Below are 24257 nucleotides of genomic sequence, written 5' to 3'. Positions count from 1 at the left end.
ACATTGCAATGGATGAATTCCACAGTTAAATTTACAGTGTTCCTAAAATATGTGGTGGATTATTCACACTGTTGGTGAACGCAGTCTGATCACCTGCATTGTGCTGTAAAAAATTACATTATCACTGTGTGACAAGCACTGTGAAGTCATCATCATTATCTTTGATATGTGCTTGTGCCTCCGTCCTATGGAGAGTTTCAGCAGTACAGTCAATTCAGTTAGACCACACAGAATTTTTTATTGCAGTAGATGGATTGGTTCACACATTACATATAGAATAGCAGGACTTTGTGTACAAAATTGTTACATCCTTGTCTGGATATTTCGGCACTACTTATATACAGGTATGTGTGTGAACCAAGCCATCTGTTGCAATAAAAGATCCTATGTCACGCAATTTAATTTACTGTATTGCTGAAACTCTCCACTGGACAGAGGTACAAGCTCATATCAAAGATAATGATGATGATTGCACAGTTATAATGTAGGAGATCACAATTCAGCCTTCCTTACTGTATATGTATAACTAAAGGATGAAAATTAGAAATCAAGATGGAGGCTTAGGGGAAGAAAACAGGAGGTTCAACTACTTAGAAGTAATAAAATTTTGCATAAACCTGCTGCCATATAGTCCTCCATATTCATGAGCTCTCTTTAAACCCAGTCCCCTACTGATTGGCAGCTTTCTGCCTATGCACGGTGTACACAGAAAGCTGCCAATCAGGCTTCTTATCTGCATCTGTACCTCTCTGATCCCCATGGTCTTGTATGGCCGGGTCTGATCCACATATATGAATCAGAATAGGACCTGTTCTAAGTCTTACAGATCTCATAATTAAATCCATGATTTTCACGAATGTGTGAATAAATCCATGAAACTCCATGGGTCTGTAAGCTGTCTGAGAAAAGATCGTACATCACATAGACATTTCACACAGATGTATGAATGCAACCTACTGTCACATTGTTTTTTAATGTATCTATTGTATAGTGCTTCATAACTGTACAGCACAGAGGTTACTCACCATGGTTGCTCTTCGCAGACTTTACTGGGTTATAGAGGTTTTTTGGAGGACGTGATGGTCCATTATCATGTGTTCCTGAACTCACAACAGTGCTGTTATTTCTCTCTCCATGGCTGCCTGGAATTGACTGGTGACGAAGAATGTCTACAAGAGCCCTGGAACAATGATATGAATGAAAAAAAATCACAATAAAAAGTTACTTGATAACTTCTGTAAGCTTGAATTATTGACATATAAAAGTGTTCAAGAAACTGTATGGTGGATGCATAATTGCCTTACAAACCTTTGTATGAACACAACAAATATAAATCTTCATTGTAATTTTATGATGTGGCTGCTTCACCTAAAATTCTCACTTTTTGCAGGTTATCACCTAAAAAAATATGTTTCCTAATCCAATTGATGTACTAAACCTCTTATTGCACGATGATATAAACGAACGTCATGGATTGGGGCACCATGAAGTGCAGATACCTTATGATGATTGTGTAAGGTAGAAGCTGTTACAGCTGGGATCTGACAAACCTTTGGATTTGGGACATTTACCCCTTATAAGCAACAGTCAATAGTGAGTGCAGCATCTAATAAGCTTGACAGAAGGAATGGAGTCCCTGCGAAGTGATCACAGGGCGCTGGGGGATAATGTGTGCAAGTGGGTAAATAGCTGGCTGAGTGATAGAAAGCAGAGGGTGGTTATCAATGGAGTAAGCTCAGGGTGTGTCAGGGTTACTAGCGGGGTGCCTCAAGGGTCTGTCTTGGGCCCTATATTATTTAATATATTTATTAATGATCTAGTGGAAGGGTTGCATAGTAAAATAGCAATATTTGCAGATGATACTAAACTTTGTAAAGTAGTTAATACAGATGAGGATAGGGCACAGCTACAGGAGGATTTAGATAAATTGGGGAGTTGGGCCAAAAAATGGCAAATGGGGTTCAATGCCGATAAATGTAAGGTCATGCACATGGGAAAGAAAAACAGCAGTCACCCATACATATTAAATGGGAAACCGTTGGGGAAATCTGACATGGAGAAGGACCTGGGCGTCTTGGTTAATAGCAAATTAAATTGGAGTGCCCAGTGTCAGGCAGCAACTGCGAAGGCAAATAGAGTCATGGCATGCATCAGAAGAGGAATAGGGGCATATGATGAGAACATTGTTCTTCCTCTGTATAAAGCACTGGTAAGGCCGCACTTCGAATATTGTGCACAGTTCTGGGCTCCGGTGCTCAGGAAAGACATATTGGAGCTAGAGAGGGTACAAAGGAGGGCGACTAAGGTAATAAAGGGAATGGAGGGACTAGAATACCCAGAGAGGTTGTCAAAATTAGGCCTATTTACATTGGAAAAGAGAAGGCTTAGGGGAGACCTCATAAACATGTATAAATACATCAGGGGGCAGTACAGAAATCTCTCCCATGACCTGTTTATATTCTTCCCCCCGAAGAAGCGAAACGCGAAACGTGCGTTGGGGTTGTCTGGTCCCAGCAGTGACACAGGTTGTATTGCTTCAGTCTCTTATATCCCTTTGACTTGTCCCTCATTCCTCTGTGACCTCTTACTGACTGATAGCTGCAAATGTTAATCGTGCCAGGGACACTGTCCTTGTATCTTACAATATTGAGGGCTTTTTTGATTTTTGAAGCTTTATTTCTTGAATCCTATATATTTTCTATTATAGATAATTCACATGTGATAGACTATTGTGCTTCCTTCATGTATGCTTATTTGTCAGCTTTAGAAAAGTGGTAATTATTTCTTATATGCACTATGCACTGGTCACTTTACATATCCCGCTGTCTTACTATTGCTTACATGACTGGAGCTGTCATTATGTCCACATGATTATAGTATATATACCTGTTGTCACTGTGGGTGTCTTCTATTTTTAACTCTCCTCCCTTGAACTTTTATTTGATGTCTTTTTAACGTTTTTGAATAAAATTTGTATTTTATTGCATCTATACTTCCTTGTTGTGTTTGGATTACAAGGATGGTGACAAAGACGAGGGGGCACACTATGCGTCTGGAGGAAAGGAGATTCTTTACGGTCAGAGCCGTGAGACTCTGGAACTCTCTGGGAGAGGAAGTGGTGATGTCCAACTCACTTAATGAGTTCAAGAGAGGCCTGGACGCCTTTCTTGAGAACAATAAAATTACATCTTATGCTTAGTTAATTAATCCAGGGATTTAATCTGCCAGATTGGTGTCGGGAAGTGAATTTTTCCTCAGTGATGTAAATTGGCCTATACCGCATGTTTTTTTGTTGCCTTCCCCTGGATCAACGCTGCGGAATAGCTGCAGTGCACAAGAAATAGGCTGAACTGGATGGACGCTTGTCTTTTTTCGGCCTTATAAACTATGTAACTATGTAATTAGTTACCACAGCAACTGGGAGCCTAACATAGGTATAAGTCTATTAGGCAATCACATGTAAGACTGCTGCAATTGTAACAAAAAGCAAACTAAATGTAGCTTATTATTTATACCAATGTATAGTTTAAAGGGAACCTGACTGTGGATTCACGCTGTAGTGACAGTCTGCGGACAGCATTGGAGTTTCAAAGTTTTGTTTTGATCGCTGCAGCATTGATTCCAGCGATGTGGCACTTACTTGGCTGTTTGCAGTAGTTTTGATAAAATCAGTGTTTTATCATCAGGAGATTATCACTGGAGAAGAAGTAAACCTGCAGCCATGTCATTCTCCATATTCATGAGTTCTATATAACCCCACCCCACCATTGATTGGCAGCTTTCTGCCTTTACACAGTGCACCCAGAAAGCAGCCAATCAGTGGTGTGGACGGGGTTATACAGAGCTGAGCATTCAGAGAACTGCTAGATCTGTAGCAGATAAAACTGTGATTTTATCAAAACTGCAGCAAGCAGCCCAGTCAGTGATACTTTGCTGGACAGGGGCTTTGCCTCTACATCATCGATTAGCAAAAACTAGGGAACAGATTCTCTTTAAAGTATATTTCAATTAGTCTTCCAAAACTTTAAAAAAAACATCTTTTATATTTTGAAGAAATAAACAATTTAAAAAATTGCATGACATTTCACACCTTTTCAAAAGAAAAACCGACTGCTGCGTACTGATATTATCATGAAGGGATCCCCATCCTTAACCTCTTGATGATGACCGCCATGCAGGCATGGTGCATGCTGGGAGCTAGTGCATGGAGCTGAGCCGCCCCATTTCCTGGCAGATGATGCTGCCATCATTTGCTTTTAACAGCAGTGTGTGGAGCTCAGCTTCACCTGTTGCTCTAAACCTCTTAGATCTCAATCTCTGACAGCTGCAATTACAGTGCATAGCTCATGGGTGTGCTGTTTCATGTGCCCATGGCCCCTCTGCGACGCCATCGCCAGTGCCCATGGGTTGTCATGGCAAGCGGGTGTCTGCTGAAGACCACAATGCCTGCTATGATGACTGAGCTTCATAGGAGACAGCGATTTACGTTGCAATGCAGCTGAATTACAGTATAGAGTATAGACGATTAGATGTTCCCAGGCTCAAGTCCCCTAAAGAGATTAAAAAAAAAAAAAAAAGCATTAAAAAATAATAATAATGTTTTTTTTTAAATCACAAATTTAAATCACCTACCTTTTCCTTCATTAAAAATAAAGATATTGAAAAAAAGATATGCTATCAAAGAGTCTGTAAAAGTCAGAAACTAAAAAGAAAAAAATTGAAATGCCAGAATTTTGATTTTCTGCAGGGGGTTGCTGCAACTCTGCAAAAACGCAATAAGAAGTGATCAAAACATTGTATCTACCCCAAATTGTATAACGATTATGCCAGTTTGCCGCACAATAAATAGCCCTCATACAACACAACTGGGAAATAAAAAAGTTGCGGGTCTCAGAAAATGGCAGTACAAACAAAAATCACTTTTTTTAAAATTTTTTTATACAGACATGGTGAATCATGATACCAGATCATTTTTACCACGCAATGAACATCGTAAAACAAAACCCAAAAAACAATGTCAAAATTGCATTTTTGTCTTTTTTTTGCAGTTGCAACTTCAAATGAATGGTGTCACTAAAAATTACAATTCCCTGTAATTCCCTCATATGGCTATGTCAATAGTGGAGGGACTTTTTATTGTGTAGTTTACTGCTCGTTTCCTGGGTTGCTAGCTACCTCTGCAGCATATCAGAGCATATCTCTGAAATAAGGAGTGCGCACTTATGGCTACGGCCGCACTATCTGTATTTGGTCAGTATACAGTCAGTATTTTTTCTCAGTAGTGGGAGCCAAAACCAGGTGAGGAACAATCAGAGAAAAGGTATAATAGAAACAAGTCACCAATTCTGCATTTATCACCCACTCCTGAGAAAAAATACTGACCAAATACTGATAGTGGGGCCATGGCCTAAAAGTTATTTTCTTTAGAACTAGGGGCATACATAGAAATCATGGGGCCCCACAGCAGAAGTTCTAATTGGGCCCCCCTAAAAAATAAATATATATTCTGTGGGGTCATAGAAATGCATGTCTCACAACTTTGAAATTACAAAGTAATTTTCCACCTATTGTAACCCCTAGATTCCACTTTCATAGCCCCCAACAAAGTATGATGCCAACAAAAGTGCCCCCCAAACACAGTATGCTACCTCTAAAGTGAGTTCCTCCACAATACCCACCACGTGCATAGTATGATGACCTTACTGTAGCTCCCCGGCGAAGTGTGGTGACCTCAACACAGAAGGATGCCCCAATTGTGACCCCAACACAGCACTCTACACAATATGATGACCCCAAATTCAGCCCTCCATATAGTAAAATAGTCCTCCATACAGTATAATGGCCTTCCATACAGTATAATGGTCCCAGATCCCTCCACACAGTTTGATGGACCCAACACAACCCTCCACACAGTATGATGGACCCAACACAACTCTCCACACAGTATGATGGACCCCACACAAACCTCCACACTGTATAATGGCCCCCACTAGCTTTCTAAACAGTATAATAGCTCTCCAAACAGTATAATAACCCACCACATAACCCTCTAAACCAGTAAAAATGACCCCCACATAGTCCTACAAACAGAATAATTACTCCCACATAGTCCTCTATAGAGTAAAATGGGCCCCACATAGCTTTTCATGTAGTATAATGTGCCCTACATAACCTTCCATATAATATAATGGGCCCCACATAGCTTTTCATATAATATAATGGGCCGCACATAGCCTTCCATGTAGTATAATGTGCTCCATATAGCCTTCCATTTACTATAATGGGCCTCACATAGCTCTCCAAATAATATAAAAGCCCACACATAGCCCGCCAAATAATATAATAGCCCCCACATAGCCCTCCAAACAGAACAGTGGCCTGCCACATCACCCTCCAAACAGTATAATTGCCCCCACATAGCCCTCCATATAGTATAAAGGCCCTCACACAGCTCTCCATATAGTGTAATGTCCCCCATGTAGCCTTCCATATAGTATGATGGGCCACACTTAGCCCGTCATATAGTATAATGGCCCCCACATATCCCTCCATATAGTATAATGGGTCCCATATAGCCTAACATATAGTATAATGGGTTCTACATAGCCCTCCTTATAATATAATGCACCTCACATAACCCTGCATGTAGTATAATAGGTCCCACATAGCCTTCCATGTAGTATAATAGGCCCCACAAAGCCGCTGTTAAGGTCTTCGTATTGTGGGTTCTGAAGCTCTGCACTGCTCGGCAAAGTGGCGCACTGCGCTGAAATGTCAGAGCTCAGAGGGAGAATGATGGAGGAGGGAGTGGATGCTAGTAAGGGGGGATCCGGAGCTAGCATCGGGCCCCCCAACTCGTTGCCAATGCGTGGTCTGCTGCTATTGGCAGTATGCCACGGTTTGGAATATATCAGCACTATTCTGAAGCTGACCGGATTGCTACATCACAGAGCTGACTGTTCAGGTCAACAATGCAACCATGCTGCTGGATTTAATCATCAATTAAACTTGAGTGTTATTATTCAAGAAAATGAGAACAACCCTTTAACCCCTTCCTGATCAGTGCCCATGTATGAAGCCGAGGGAATTGTTTGTTATGTTGGGCATCGTCATTACCAGTGCCCTTGTAATGCAGGTGATCGAATGCAACGCACAGAAGACGCAAGGTGGGAACAGTCAATGAACTATTAACTTTCTCTCGATATGGCAGGAATTCACAGTGGTCAGGGAACAGTTAATAATACAAAACAGTGCAAACAGCAGTAAACATACAATAGAGTTCAGAACACAATTAAAATAATGAAAACGTCTCCCAGGGATTATACTTGTGTCCTTCTTCAAGGGTGGTACACCCATTCCTGAGGAGCTACTATGTTAGCTCTTCCTGCAGCAATGGCCCTAGCGGGGGTCACCGGGCTTTCCCGCTAGGCCGCAAGTTCTTCTTACAAAGTCTATCAAGGACCATTGAGCTTCCCGTGTACAAACTGGCCCCCAAACCACCTGTTGTCCTTACCCAGGCCGACCCCTGTACTATACATTACTGCTGGAAGTGACAGCCCGGCTCACTCGTGTCGTCCTTCTGTAACCGCAGACGTCCTCTTCTGGGCAAAGTCTCTTCAGGGGTCATCGGTGCTTGACTGATGACGGTTGTCTCCTGGATCTGGGGAAAAGAGTACTGGGCTCCAGATCTTCATTGGTGTCTTCAGGGTCTGGTATCTTAACCGGTGCAGATCTGGGATTCAGGCCTTGACCGGCGCAGTCTGGACTCAAAGTCTTGACCGGCGTAGGTCAGGTCCTTGGGTCTTGACCGGCGTAGTCGGGGCTCTGGATTTAATTTGGTGTCATCTGGATTCTGTCCGCAAGCGGCCAGCAGCCCCCTGTGGTTTTGTGCACAGGGTTTTTATATTCGGGAACTCCGTCATTCAAGGCACCTGACCTGGTCCTGCAGTTGAACTTGTTCCCCCTGCAATTCTTCTGGTGCCGATTGGTTCTGCATGGTCCCATCTAGCCAGTAGATGTCAGCCTTCCCGCACTAATAACACATCATGCAGGGGCTCTTCAGAGGTAACATCATCTCCTCTTACATTCCTCCCTCCTTTTAGCTCGCCAGTCCTTGGGCGAGTGGGATCCTTGAGGGTCTGAAGCTTCCCCAATGGTAATCCAATTTCAGCCAATAGTTGAGTGCACTCTCGGGTTTTCTGCTGTATCTGTGTCCAATCAAATTTGTCCTGTGCTTACTGGTTGGGGGGAATACCGGCACTGGCACACTCAGTCCTGCGGGGTTCTTCCTGTAGGGGCACTTCTGGAATATTTGGAGACTCGATCACCGGGCATCATGGGTCGACCCTTGGTTCATTCTCTGTCCCATTCGAGCCCAGCATCGGCAACTCCAGTGACCCCAATGGCATTGTAATCCAGCCTTCCTCATCTCCTAGGACTTCCCTAAACCTGTTGGAGACCTCGTCTCGATGGGCTCTTTTGCTTGAGAGGAACAGGCCGCAGCATATTTCGGTGTAAAACTCGGGTTGGTGCTCCCTTGTCGCTCTCAGGTCTAACCTCATAGACTCGATTATCAGGATGACTCTTCTTCACTACCCAATAGAGTACTGCTTCCCAGCAGTGGTCCAGCTTATTTTTGGGTCGCTTGGCCCGCACTAACACATGGTCTTCTTGTTTGAGCTGTTCGCCCGATGTCGAGGGCCGATGCAAGTGTTCCATCTCCCGAAACTTCTGCTTGACATACAACCTTACTATCTGTAGTCGGTGCCGGTGTTCTCGGATCCAGGTACTCGGACTACTGCCAGGGCAGGGGTTTTCCGAGTCAAGCTCCAGTTCACTAATCTCTCACTTGCTCCGCCAAAACAGCAGCATATATAGGGTCTAACCGGTAATGGCATGCACTCGATAGTTGTAGACCCACACCAACTCAGAAAAGAATTCAGGCCACTTCATCTTCTTATCCTCTTTCAAGGTCTGCAACATTTGTAACAAGATCCGATTAAGGCATTAGCAGACCCCATTCCCTGTTCCCCTGTGGGTGTAGTTTGACTTATCAATCCCGTAGAGACGATGCAGCTCATCCATTACTCGTCCCTGAAAGCAGGCAACTAGGTCAGAATGAATCTTCATCGGGCACCCATATATCCGAATGAAGTCCCGACAAATGGCCCTGGCTGCCGCTTCAGCTATTTGATCCCAAGTTGGGGATACCACCACGAACTTGGTGAAGTGGTCAGTCATCACCAAGCAGTATTCATAGCCGTTGTGAGATGTCCAAATCATCAAGTAGTCGATCATCAACACTTCCAAAGGCAAGGAGGTTCGGATGGCTTCAATAGGGGCCTTTTGTTCTAGGGGTTTGTTCATCTCGCATCGGTGAAATGCAGCTCATCCATTACTCGTCCCTGAAAGCAGGCCCCTTAGTCAAAATTAATCCTCATCGGGCACCCATATATCCGAATGAAGTCCCAACAAAAGGCCATGGCTTCCGCTTCGGCTATTTGATCCTGAGTTGGGGATACCACCGCGAACTTGGTGAAGTGGTTGGTCATCACCAAGCAGTATTCATAGCTGTTGTGAGATGTCCAAATCATCAAGTAGTTGATCATCAACACTTCCAAAGGCATGGAGGTTTGGATGGCTTGAATAGGGGCCTTTTGTTCTAGGGGTTTGTTCAACTCGCATCGGTGACATCCTTCGGCTGACTTCTTTGACTACCTGTCGCAGTTGGGGCCAATACACCAGCCATTGCAACCACCGAAAGGTCTTCTCCACACCAAAGTGAGTACCTCTGTTGTGAGTTTCTTGAGCTAACTGCACCACCAATGCCTCTGGAGCCACCACTTGCCAGGTGACATCAAATTCTCAAGGAAGCTGAATTTTACGACACAGCAAGCCAATCTTCAAAAAGGGCCTTTTCCACTGGCCCAAGATTTGCAGGATGCTCGTGGGTAAAGTAGTCCTAGTATCCTGGTTGGGCCTTTGTCCTAGGGCGACCCACTTCCTCAGCTTTTCTAGCTCGAGATTGCATTGCTGCAGGTGTTTCCTCTTATCTCTGGAACAACTCAGAATCTGGGGGGTTCTGCACTTTTCTCTAGGCTCTAGGGCGGTAATTACCGCCGTGTCAAACTGTTTGAAGTCCGGTATCTCGCCACCTTCGAATTCTTCATCCAATTACCTCTTTGGGCCTGCTTGAGTGACTCAGGACAGAGCATTTGCATGTGTGTTCTTAGATTTAGGCCGGTAGAAGATCTTGTACTGGTATTTGGACATTCTCGCGACCCACCTCTGTTTCAGTGAGCCAAGCTTCACATTCTTCAGGTGAGCCAGGGGATTGTTATCTGTCCGCACATGTACTTTCAAACCTAACAAATATTCTTCAAATTTTTCGGTCATAGACCACACCAGCGCCAGCAACTCTAGCTTAAACAACTATAGTTGTCAGGATTCTTTTCAGTCTCTTTCAGTGACCAGCTGGCATAAGTGATTATCCTTTTTCTTCCTTCCTGCACCTGGGCCGTACAGACTTCCGTCAGTGTACAGCATGAAGGGCTGAGAGAAGTCAGCGTAAGCCAAGATAGGAGCATCTGTAAGCGCCATCTTCAATACCTGAAAAGCTTTCTCTTGCTTTCAACGAAACTGGATTGACTGCTGCTTGGCTCTCCCTGCAGTTCCTTGTTGTAACCCATTAAGTGGTGCCGCGATCTTGGCAATTTTTTTTATGAATCTGCGGTAGTACTTAGCCGGTCCCAGAAATGCTCTCAGCTCTCCCAGGTTGGTAGGAGTCCGCCACTTCTGCACTGCAATCACCTTCTCCGTGGTGGGGTATACTCCCGTGCTGGAAATAGTGTGTCCCAGATATTCAATTTCCTGCTTAAACAAGTGACTCTTCCATGGTTTAACTTTCAATCCATGTTTTTGAAGCTGCTCCAACGCTTGTTCCAGCCGGATAAGGTAGTCTTTAAACCTGGAGTAGTAAATGAAAATGTCATCAAGATATATCAGGGTCGCTTCAAAGTTTAGATGCCCCAAGCACCTCTCCATCAGATGCTCTGGATGGAATGTTCTCGATGCATTTGTCAGCCCAAAAGGCATCCAGTTTTATTCGAATAGGCCCATAGGGAGAATGAAGGCCGTCTTCGGGCAATCTTCAATGGCCACCGGGACTTGCTAGTAGCTGCTGGCTAGGTCAAGGGAGGAGAAGTACTTGGCATTTCCCATAGCAGACAGGGATTCCTTGATGCTGGGCAGGGGGTAGGATGGCTGAATGATTATTCAGCCATCGGTAGTCCACACAGAACCTCAGCATGTCATTGTAACACAATAGGTGCCGCCCAGGGACTCTGGCTTTCGTGAGTCACTCCATTGTGCAGCATGTGTGACAGCAGTTCTTTCACCTCCTGGTACATCTGAGGTGGGATTTGCCAATACCTCTCTCGAATGGCAGCAGTGGTCCCCATGGGAATCTTGTGCTGCATAGGATCGGTACACCAAAAGTCATCTTCATGTCGTGCAAACACTCCTTGATATTGCTGCAGTAATGTTCAACTTGTCCAACTTGTTCGAGGAGAATTCTGTGAGATTAGCCTCCATTTGCTCAAAAGATGGCGACCAGCTTGTGGCTCGCTTCTGTCCTTTTGACCATCGAGTGACACCTCCAAAGTCCATGGGTCCCCTTCTACGGGCGTAATTTCTATAGCATCAGCTCTGGTGAAGTGTTCTGGCATTACACAAATTTGAGCTATTTCTTGTCGGAGCGTCAACTGCAAGCTTGCTCCACTCAAGTTTATACAAAGCACGGGTATGCGTCCCTGTCGTACAGTGGCCACGTTGCAGGCAACCAATAGTCTGGAGCTTTTTCGCTCCGATCTCACTTCACATCATGCTGTGGGGACAGGTAGGACGATGCTAGTGGGGGTTCCTTTGATATTTCACAGCTCACCGCGGATATCCCGTATTTCCTGACATAGCTCCTGGGCCCAGTTGGGCTCCGTGTGTATTGGCCCAGGGGTGACCAATTCATGGCTCTGTACTGCACTCATCAGGACAGGGGCTTCTCATTCTAGGACCCGAGCTTTGGTTTTGACTTCTAGGAAGCTCAGATCCAGATTTACATGTAGATGCTCCTTTAAGGCCTGTCTCAGGTAGGGGTCCCTCAGTCAGGCAACCAGTTGGTCCGGCAGCACTTCATCCAATGGCCCCACACCTCTGTACCCATCTTGGGTCTTCTTGGTGATATAGGCCGTCACTTCCTGCAACACATTTACTTTTGATGTGTTTCTGACACTGCAGTTTTTGTCTCTTTTTGGTATGTCATGTGTTATATAAAGCGGCATTGTTTATGATAGTTCTTGGTATTTCACTTTGACAAAACTTTATTGATATTGTCATATGCAGATTACATGCATTTTTATCTTGCAGATTTTCAGCATGTAACGAAATTCTATGGGAAAAATCAACATATAAAGCCATGTGCACACGTTGAGTATTTGGTCAGTATTTGTAAGCCAAAACCAGGGGTGGAAAAATCAGAGGAAAGTGTAAACACGGGCACCACTTCTGTATTTATCACCCACTCCTGGTTTTGGCTTACAAATACTGTAATAAAATACTGACCAAATACTGAATGTGTGAACCTAGCTTAAAACTCAGCGTACTCGAAAGAGGAATTTACATGAAACACGCATCTCAGGTCAGTTTACGCTTCATAATAAAAGCACAGTGGGAATGAGATGTGCATCAAAAGTCACCAAAAATTCATTGTGGAAGTTTAAAGTGGTTGTCCACTACTGGGACAACCCCTTCTTAATCTAAATGTTTGGCCCCAATAAAATAAGATCACCTCTAGTGTTGAGCGAGTATGTTCTGTCAACCCTTTCGCCGAGTATGCTTAGCCGAGCACCGAGTATTTACAGCTGCTCGGTGTTATGTTTAAATCACTCCCGTGTGCATGATTTGCGACTGTTTGACAGCTTTATTACATGTGAGGAATGCAAAAGAAACAATCATTCCTCGCATGTAATAAAGCTGTCAAACAGTCGCAAATCATGCACACGAGAGTGATTTAAACATAACACAGAGCAGCTGTAAATACTCGGTGCTCGCCCGAGCATACTCGGCGAAAGGGTTAACAGAACATACTCGCTCAACACTAATCACCTCCCATTTCAGCGCCGTTCCAGCGGTGTCAGTACTCACGGTGCAATTGCTATGACATGTGAGCCAGGCGCCCAATCAGTGCTGGCGTCACTGTCCTCGCCTTCTATCAAATTGAACATGAAGAGGACCAATCCTTTTTGCTAATTGTGTGGTCCAGAGAAACAAGGCCACATTTTAGCATATAACTCTTTTGTGCTGCTAATATTGTGCTCCAGGAAGGAGTCCACATTTGAAACTACATACAGTACAGACCAAAAGTTTGGACACACCTCATTTAAAGATTTTTCTGTATTTTCATGACTATGAAAATTGTACATTCACACTGAAGGCATCAAAACTATGAATTAACACATGTGGAATTATATACTTAACAAAAAAGTGTGAAACAACTGAAAATATGTCTTATATTCTAGGTTCTTCAAAGTAGCCACCTTTTGCTTTGATGACTGCTTTGCACACTCTTGGCATTCTCTTGATGCGCTTCAAGAGGTAGTCACCGGAAATGGTTTTCACTTCACAGGTGTGCCCTGTCAGGTTTAATAAGTCGGATTTCTTGCCTTATAAATGTGGTTGGGACCATCAGTTGTGTTGTGCAGAAGTCTGGTGGATACACAGCTGATAGTCCTACTGAATAGACTGTTCAAATTTGTATTATGGCAAGAAAAAAGCAGCTAAGTAAAGTAAAACGAGTGGCCATCATTACTTTAAGAAATGAAGGTCAGTCAGTCCGAAAAATTGGGAAAACTTTGAAAGTGTCCCCAAGTGCAGTTGCAAAAACCATCAAGCTCTACAAAGAAACTGGCTCACATGAGGACCGCCCCAGGAAAGGAAGACCAAGAGTCACCTCTGCTTCTGAGGATAAGTTTATCTGAGCCACCAGCCTCAGAAATCGCAGGTTAACAGCAGCTCAGATTAGAGACCAGGTCAATGCCACACAGAGTTCTAGTAGCAGACACATCTCTATAACAACTGTTAAGAGGAGACTTTGTGCAGCAGGCCTTCATGGTAAAATAGCTGCTAGGAAACCACTGCTAAGGGCAGGCAACAAGCAGAAGAGACTTGTTTGGGCTAAAGAACACAAGGAATGGACATTAGACCAGTGGAAATCTGTGCTTTGGTCTGATGAGTCCAAATTTGAGATCTTTGGTTCCAACAACCGTGTCTTTGTGCGATGCAGAAAAGGTGAACGGATGGACTCTACATGCCTGGTTCCCACCGTGAAGCATGGAGGAGGAGGTGTGATGGTGTGGGGGTGCTTTGCTGGTGACACCGTTGGGGATTTATTCAAAATTGAAGGAATACTGAACCAGCATGGCTACCACAGCATCTTGCAGCGGCATGCTATTCCATCTGGTTTGCGTTTAGTTGGACCATCATTTATTTTTCAACAGGACAATGACCCCAAACACACCTCCAGGCTGTGTAAGGGCTATTTGACCAAGAGGGAGAGTGATGGGGTGCTACACCAGATGACCTGGCCTCCAGAGTCACGAGACCTGAACCCAATCGAGATGGTTTGGGGTGAGCTGGACCGCAGAGTGAAGGCAAAAGGGCCAACAAGTGCTAAGCATCTCTGGGAACTCCCTCAAGATTGTTGGAAGACCATTTCCGATGACTACCTCTTGAAGCTCATCAAGAGAATGCCAAGAGTGTGCAAAGCAGTCATCAAAGCAAAGGGTGGCTACTTTGAAGAACCTAGAATATAAGACATATTTTCAGTTGTTTCACACTTTTTTGTTAAGTATATAATTCCACATGTGTTAATTTATAGTTTTGATGCCTTCAGTGTGAATGTACAATTTTCATAGTCATGAAAATACAGAAAAATCTTTAAATGAGAAGGTGTGTCCAAACTTTTGGTCTGTACTGTATAAATTCTTTGTGCCAAACAGCATGGTCCTGAAACAAGGCCATATTTGTGCATACAAATATTTTGTGCTGGTAATATTTTTGGTCAGGCAGGAGTCCACATTTGAAAATCCAAATTTTCGTGCTAATAACATGCAACAGAAAGCACATTTCTGCATATAAGGCTGCGTGCCCACTATGCGTTTTCAAGCGTTTTTGCCGCGGAATTTCCGCAGCGAAAACGCTTAAAAAATGCTTGGTAATACGTGCCTCATGGTCCCCAATGATAATCCGCATGTGCTGTGCACATGCTGCGGAAATTTCCGTTGCGGATTATCATTGCGGAAAAATACACAGCATGTCTATTAATTTTGCGGACACGCAGCGTAATTGCCGCCATTGACTTGCATTGAAACGCATATTATTCGTGTTTCTATGTGCAGATGGTACCCGGGTCTGGAGAAGAGGAGACTCTCATCCAGACCGAGGTACCATAGAGCCTGTTAAAAAAGAATTTAAAATAAAAATAAAGATTATACTTACCTTCTGATGTCCCCCGGTATTTTCTTTGCTCTGTCTGGTCTGTTGTATGGGTCGCGGTGGTGTGAGGACCTGCCATGACGTCATTTAGTCATGTGACAGGTCACGCGACCGCCGACGTCAGCGGTCGCGTGACCTTTCACACCACCGTGAGCCGTAGAAGAGACCGGATGGAGCGGAGAAAATACAGGGGGCCATCGGAAGGTAAGTATAATCTTTATTTTTAATTTTTTACCATTTTTATTCTTTTTTTTTAACTATTACTTGGTCACACTATATAAATCCATGCCGGTTGCATGGATTTATATAGTGTGAACAAGTTGTCAAGCACTTTTCCAAGTGATGCTAAAATTGCTTGGAAAAGTGCTTGATAACCCGCATGCAGAAATGCATGCAAAAACGCTTGACAAACGCTTCTACCTGGCAGGAAAAACGCATGTAAAATCCGCATGCATTTTTCCTGCCAGGGAGAAGCGGAAAAAATATGCAGCATTTCTGCATCGTGGGCACTTAGCCTAAATACTTGGTGCTGCTAGTTTTGCTTCAGCAAGAAGTCCACATTTCTGAATCTAAATTCTTTATGCTAATAGCGTGCTACAGAAAGCAGGACATATTTCTACCTATAAATATTTTTTGTTACTAGTTTTGCTTCAGCCAGGAGTCTACATTTCTGAATCTAAATTCTTTGTGCTTATAGCATACTACAGAAAGTAGACCACATTTCAGTATATAAATATTTTGTGTTACTATTTTTGCTTCAGCCAGGAGTTTACATTTCTGAATCTAAATTCTTTGTGCTAATAGCATACTACAGAAAGTAGGCCACATTTCAGTATATAAATATTTTGTGCTACTAGTTTTGCTTCAGCAAGAAGTCCACATTTCTGAATCTAAATTTTTGGTGGTAATAGCGTGCTACAGAAAGCAGGACATATTTCTGCATATAAATATTTTTTGTTACTAGTTTTGCTTCAGCCAGGAGTCTACATTTCTGAATCTAAATTCTTTGTGCAGATAGCGTGCTAAAGAAAGTAGGCCACATTTCAGTACATAAATATTTGGTGCTACTAGTTTTTTTTCTTCAGCCAGGAGTCCACATTTCTGAATCTAAATTATTTTTATGGAAGAGCCCGACACATGAGCACCTTCTTGTTTTATCTGTAACATGATGCCCATACAATTAGGATTAGAAATAGTGCTTGCTACTGGGTTGCCACTCTGTTACATCCACGGTGCAAGAGTAAATTTTGCCAGATGCTTCCCGCCCTGGAAAGGGACATGCGCATGCTGGAGTATCAAAACACACTTGTAGACAACCATAAGAATTGTTTTCCCCAAGACAGAAGTGAGGCACACAGTGTGCATTGCAGTTGTAGACTTCCAACCTCGGGAACGTCGAGTTGTCAATGCAAAAACACTAGCATTAGCAGTGTAAGTGGCAGAAGCAATTTCTGTGAGTCATTTCACACATTTTTTAGACCAGCCTGTGAATCAGCAGAACAGAGTACAAGTCTGATATATAGTGGAAGACTGGAGAGGATGGTGCAGGAGTATCTCAAGCTCAATATCAATGCCATCAGGAGGTTTTGAACCCTTTTGCATTTTGGTCTTCAGAAAATGAAGGAGTGGCCTGAGCTCACCTGTCACGTCTTAGAGGTTTTGTCATGCCCAGTAGCCAGCGTTCTCTCAGAACGTGTCTTCAGCGCTGCTGGTGGCGTCCTGACAGATAAGCGCATCCGGCTACCCCCTGAAAGTGTAGACCACCTAACTTTCATCAAGATGAATAAGTCATGGATCTCCAAGACTGTGCAGACTAGGCGATTGTGTAGTTTTTAGTGTGCTGCATTGATCTTACGTTATTGCAGTCTGTAACATCTTTGTCGTGGCTTCTGTGTCTGATGTTGCTACTGCTGCTGTTGATGTTATCAATCATTTTTTGAAATGTGGCGACTTCAAGTTGGGTCTCCAACTGGTGGGTTGCCTGTAGTGGAAGGGGTTTCCAAGCCCCATTATATTATTTCTACTCTGTGAAATTGATGCCACTTTAGTGTAAAATCACTCCTATCAGTGTACATTCTGCAGCAGGAGTGAGGTCACTGGGGTTCATCAGCTGAAGATCAGCTGATCAGCCCTGGTGACCTCAGCATCAGTACTGGTGGGAACATTCTTAAGAATTCTTGCGAATGTTCCCACGCAGCACCGGTGCCATAAACTGAGGTCACGTGAACTCTCAACTGATCTTTAGCTGAGAGCTCATGTGACCGCAGGTCCTGGCAGTGCAGCGATGTACACTGATGGGAGCGAGCGCCCTCCCAGCAGTGTACCACCGTCCGCCGGGAGGATGACATCGCCGGGGGACATTATGAGGACACCGGGGAGCGCCAGACAAGTGAGAATAGTGGGGTGTTTTTTACTTTTTTTTACACCGCGCGCACGCAGGCTCGGCTGGGAACACTACTACTCCCCTCAGCCGCGCCGCTCTAGCTGTTATCAGCGGGAGCGGCGGTCAGATGAGGGGAGTAGCAGTCCTCCTCTGCCGACCCTGGTACCACTGGCTGCGTTTCACCGCCCATTGACCTTAATTGAAATGCAGCAAATCCGCAGGTATAAATATTACATGCATTTTTTTCCGCAATGGCAATCCTGAGAAGAAATTACCGCATCATGTGCACAGCACATCAGGATTGCCATTGCAATAGCTGGCAGACCGATTACCAAGCATTTTTGATGCATTTCCGTGCCGAAAAACCGCAGTGAAAACACAAAAACGCAACGTGTGCACTTAACCTAAGTCTATTTTATATGTGTTTGCGTCTTTTTTTTTCCTTTCTTTGCCATTGCGGACAGAGTTTGGGGTTTGCAAATGTTGTAGCCTAATTCATCATTCGTGACTTTTCACAAAATTTTACAGAAATGTTCCCTCCTGGAGCGATTTTATATACGCCAGATATTTTGGCACCATTTTTGCAAAACGTGACATTTTGCGCTAAGAAGGCACAAATAAGTTAAAGACAAAATAAAAGACGATTTTTGACTGCGCAAAATTCCTGAAATGCATGCACCATTTTAAAGAATTGGGCACAAAAAAACAACATAAAAAATGAAAAGTGACGTAAAATAAATTAAATAAATGATGAATCGAATCCAATGTCCCTGACTGGCTTTTCAAAGTATGTTTTCTCTGAAATGCCGCACTGTTTCAGAGTAAAACATATATGGCTTCAACAACACTTCCAGTACTTAATTCATGATGCCAGTGATTCCAACTTCGTGAATTTACTGCCAGGTTCCCTATAAAAAAAAGTCTAGGGGAAACAAAAAATGGTTTCCCTTTCCCCCAAAAAATCTAAAAGTTTTGTAATAAATTATATGTACTCTAAAATGATACCAATACATTATGTTCATTTTTTGCAGCGTTTTTACAGCGCTATTTCAGGCGGATTCCAGGCAGAATCATGTGGATGCATCATTGATCTTCGCCCGGCTCTGTTCAATATATGATTTTACTAACTCTCCTCTTCTGCTCTCTGACCACAACCTTCTTTCATTCTCTGTCAAGAACTGTCACCCTGCTCAAGACACCCCTACTTTCAATGCTTATAGAAATATACGCGCCATTAACACCCAGCAATTTATGAAAATGTTGCAATCATTATTGCCCCCAATCTCCTCCCTCTCATGTCCTGACTCTGCACTGAAGCATTATAACTAATGAAACATTGCAATGTGCCCTGGATGAAGCCGCACTTCCTACCCAAAAAACAACTCGGCACAGACGGCGACAACCCTGGGACATGCTGCAAACACGTTTTCTCCAACAGGGCTTCAGGTGTGCCGAACTGCTGTGGAGAAAATCTAATCTGGCCGAAGATTATCTCCATTATAAATTTATGCTTAAAACATATAACTCTGCCCTTCACCTCTCCAAACAAACCTATTTTAACAACCTCATCATCTCACTATCCAATAATCCTAAACGCCTCTTTGACACTTTTCACTTTCTCCTTAATCAATCAGCACAGGCCTTGACCACCGACCTCAGCACTGACGATCTGGCCAATTATTTAAAAGAAAAAATGTACCATATCCGACAGGAAATTTTGTCCCAATCCCCAAATGTTCTGCATGCTCCTCCCTCCCACATTGCATCTTGCTCACTTTCTGACTTCGAACCAGTCTTGCCCTACCGCCTGCACCAGTGACCCTATTCCCTCACATCTCCTTCAGTCCCTTTCTCCAGCTGTTACCACTCACCTAACTAAAATATTCAACCTCTCCCTCTCATTGCCGATTCTCCTGGATCTCTCTGCAGTATTCGACACTGTGGATCACCAGCTCCTGCTCACTATGCTCCGCTCTATTGGCCTCAAGGACACTGTTCTCTCTTGGTTCTTCTCCCAATGCTCTGACTGCTCCTTCACTGTGTCTTTTGCTGGTTCCTCTTCCTCTCCCCTTCCCCTTATTGTCGGGGTTCCTCAAGGATTAGTCCTAGGCCCCCTTCTTTTCTCCTTATACACTGCTCCTATTGGACAAACAATCAGCAGATTCTGTTTTCAGTACCATCCCTATGCTGATAACACCCAAATTATACACCTCTTCTCCGGACATCACCCCTGCATTATTACAAAATACCGGTGATTGTCTTTTCGCTGTCTCTAACATTATGTCCTCTCTCTATCTAAAATTGAATCTGTCAAAAACTGAACTACTCGTATTTCCTCCCTCAACTAACCTACCTATGCCCGATATTGCCACTTCCGTTTGTGGCTCCACCATTATTCCCTAGCAACATGCCCGCTGTCTTGGAGTCATACTTGATTCAGATCTTTCCTTCACTCCTCACATCAAATCACTCGCTCGCTCGTGCCAGCTACACCTCAAAAACATCTCTAGAATCAGAACTTTCCTTACCTTTGACTCGACATAACTCTTACTGTAGCTCTTATTCATTCTCGTCTGGACTATTGCAACTCTTTACTAATTGGTCTCCCTCTTTCTGAACTTTCCCCTCTCCAATCCATCCTGAATGCAGCAGCCAGGATCATATTCCTTGCCAACCGATACACCGATGCCTCTTCCCTGTGCCAGTCATTGTACTGGTTGCCAATCCAATGCAGAATTCAATATAAACTTATCACTCTTACCCACAAAGCTCTCCGTGATCCAACACCACTCTACATCTCCTCCCTCATCTCAGTCTATCACCATACCCGTGCCCTCCATTCTGCCAATGACTTAAAACTAAAATCCTCCATGCGAACCTCCCATTCTCGTCTCCAAGATTTCTCACATGCTGCGCCAATTTTTTGTAATTCGCTACCCAGGACAATTCGATTAATTCCTAATATCCACAGTCTTAAGCGTGCCCTAAAAACAGATTTCTTTAGACTGTGCTATCGCCTCAACATACTTATCTAACTGTCCTAGTTTAGCCCATATTAAAATTTTTTTCAAAATCATGTTCATACCATCCATGCGCTTAATAGCCTCTGTCTAGACTGTACATGTATTGGCTGGCGACCAGTTCATGTAGTGTTAGGTACTTACCTTATTTATCGTATTAAGGCTGTATTATACAATATATGTACATTTTACCTTTTGTGTCTCTCCTATTTCCTTATAGACTGTAAGCTTGCGAGCAGGGCCCTCACTCCTTTTTAATATCTGAGTTATGCTTATTCTGTAATGTCTTTTTATCTGTACAAGCCCCTCCTAAAATTTTAAAGTGCTACAGAATATGTTGGTGCTATAAAAAAAATAAAAATTATTATTATTATCAGTGGATATATCGCACTGTGAGCTACAGCAGACATCATACTGTGTAGCAAACTGTGGGATGCATCATAATGTGTGGGGGGCTGTGGCTGCCATAATACTGTGTGTGGGAGAGCTATGGTGGCCATCATAGAATGTGTGTGGAGACTGTGGGGCCATTATGCTTTGTAAGGGGCTTTGTGGGCATCATACTGTATGGGGGACTAAACCGGCCATCATAGTATTTGGAGGGCTGTAGGGACAATCATAATCCATGGACGGCTAGGGGTGCCCTCATACTAGGTGGGTAGCTGTGGAGGCCAGAAAACTATGTGAAGGGGTTGTGGAGGCTTGGTACTACACATCCGCCTCCTATTCAAATCAATAGTGTGTAGTACCCTGAGCCGGCCACTATCAGGAGATGGTCCCAGCTGCCTACCCTGATAACAGCAGATCGACGGGGGGTGTTGGGTGTTGGACCCCGGCCTATGAGACATTGATCACCTAGTCTAAGGATAGGTCATCAATGAAAAAGTAGTGGAAAACCTCTTTAAGGAAAATGTGTCCTTGAAAGCTGATTAAGAGAGGAGCTGTGATCAGATGTTCTAATGGATTCCTAAACAACAAAGCCTCTATTTCCAGATATACATTTTGTACATTTCACGGGCATATTTCATGGAGTTAAAACATATTTTCTTAAACATCTGTTATGGAGCTTTTTAATACTGTTTCCCTCTTTAAAAATTAAAAAAAACATAAAAAATAGATTATGGTAAGCAAATACTTACAAATATATCCCCATTGTGAAGCCAGCATCCTAGGTCATGGAGGCAGACACTGTAAAGCTCATGTTATTGTGCCCATACTTTTATATGACACAATCAGGTGAAAGCATCACCATCTCATATAGACCTACGATATAGGTCTTGTGATTATTTTACTTGATTGCAAAGGAATTATGTCACAGGACACAGTCATATTCTGACAGGAGATATAATACAAAGTAGCTTACTTTTTGACTTTAAAAATAAAAAAACTGCCTGGACAACCCTCTTAAGCGCTCGCTCACACTGGTGTATAATATGGAGTAGTGCAATGCGAGAAAATCTCGCATGGCACTCTGACCAGTGTTATTTAATGAGGCAGAGCAGATTTGCGATTTTTTTTTCATACCGATTATATTCTCGCATGAGATCTGGTTCTTGCATGTGAGAGGATCGGATCACAGTAGCATATGACACTCAGCTCACGCTCGCAGCAGAGTTTAAGCCGAGTGTCATTAGCATATCGCATCCGATGCTCTCGGTGCCTTGAGAATAGTTTATATAATACCATCAAACTAGAAAAGTTGCCTTGGCTAGAAAACTCTTTTAAATGGGGTATCCTCTTTTAGAAAACTTTATTATATAAACTACGATAATTATAAATAGACAAACTGAATACACTTTACTCTCCCCTGATCCAGCACTGACTCTCTGCCAATGCCCTGGTCTCTATTATTTGGCTGCAGCGGTTACATCACATCGATAGCGCTGCAATCAATCACTGAACTCAGTGGCTTATACCGTCTACACTGTCAGAGCTCCTGAGCTCAGTGATTAGCTGCAGCGCTGTTGATGTGATGTCACCAATACACCAAAACAACAAAGCATGGGGCAGCGGTGGAGAGGTGGCGCAGGACCTGGAGAGGGTAAGTAGTATTTGTTTTTTATAACTACAGCAGCTTACATCATAAAATTTTCTAAAAAAAAAGACAATCCCTCTAAGATTTAAAAACATTTTCTGTAACCTTCTATGTATGTTGATTGAATCAATATTTTCAGACTCTATAACCCAACTATTAATTTTTAGAAAATCCTTTGACTGTATATTTTGCTAATTTAGATAGAGTCAAAATGAAAGACAGGCGCACTGTGACATAAAGATATTCAGAGTGCATAAAATATGGTATCGACCATTTCATACAATATACTTATTCTTTTTTTGTCAACAAAATTGATTCAACCAACACATTCAACTGCTTGAAATCTGACAATCTATATCTAGCTGAACTTTGCATTTTGTAATTCATTTCTATATGATGAAAACAATCTTTTCTTGGAATTCCATTTTTTACCAACTCACCTGGGTACATTAATCTCTCTCCCCCGTGGGCGCCGGGAAGCCTTATTAAAGGCAATCTTGGCTCCGATGCCCATGGCTAGGGTGAAACTAATGACACCACAGATGACATAGACGGTGCTATTGGTCTGGTCTGCATGTCCATTATCGTTCAGCTTACTGTTAGCACTGGTGGTAATAGGCTGGGTCGTGTGTGCCCAGAAAGGGCTGTTATAGTTTTTACAACTGTCTTGGTCCAAGCGCTTGTGACGATGCTCACAACAAAAGCGATAATGGCATGTGCCACAGCAATAACGGTATGTACCCGTGGTACAATTAAATGTGGCATCATATTGCCCCATCACATCATAGTATCCATAACACATGTCGGGTACATTCTGGCTCAATGCTGTAGAGGCATTCTGGGATGCCTGGGGGCGCTTCATGAGAGCAAGCAGCATTGGTAATGCTTGTGTTTGGTTCATCTGCTTTAGACTCTGGACAGCACCAACACTGAGAGCTGAGTGCACCCCAAGAGCATCTAAAGTAATACTGATTAATACTGTTAAGAGATGATACATGGCAGACGAGAACTATGGCAATCGGTGGCAGTAACAAATATAGCTTTCTTTTGATGCGTGGAAGAAGAGCCTTTGTTGTTTAGCTGAAGTGCTTTCGAAGTCTTCAAATGATGAATGATGGAGGACCATGTACATTAGACTCACTTTCAACTTTTAATTTTGCTTTAATAAACTTTATAAAAAGTCTTCAATACAAAAATGGCTCTGAACAAAACCTAAAAAAAGAAAACAAAAGGTTAGACAATAAGATAATACAAATTTCCAGTCAAGCATAAC

The 24257-nt window shown here is 43.2% G+C and overlaps 1 protein-coding gene across 3 annotated transcripts in view; it reads right to left on the bottom strand.

Annotated features, from left to right (window-relative positions):
- SHISA7 (shisa family member 7) overlaps nt 1–24257 on the bottom strand; it is a 300898-nt gene that overhangs the window by 79065 nt on the left and 197576 nt on the right. For all 3 annotated transcript variants that reach the window (XM_073656548.1, XM_073656550.1, XM_073656549.1), the window contains 2 exons: nt 23425–24196; nt 1026–1180 (listed from right to left, as the gene is read on the bottom strand). In XM_073656548.1, the coding sequence (XP_073512649.1) occupies nt 1026–1180; nt 23425–23981 (712 nt within the window). In that variant the 5' untranslated portion in view covers nt 23982–24196. The remainder of the gene's footprint in view (nt 1–1025; nt 1181–23424; nt 24197–24257) is intronic.

This window comes from Phyllobates terribilis, unplaced genomic scaffold (genome assembly GCF_046119375.1).
Source record: "Phyllobates terribilis strain yellow unplaced genomic scaffold, ASM4611937v1 Scaffold_12__6_contigs__length_324123572, whole genome shotgun sequence".
Taxonomy (NCBI): domain Eukaryota; kingdom Metazoa; phylum Chordata; class Amphibia; order Anura; family Dendrobatidae; genus Phyllobates; species Phyllobates terribilis.
This window is presented reverse-complemented; position numbering and strand designations above follow the sequence as displayed.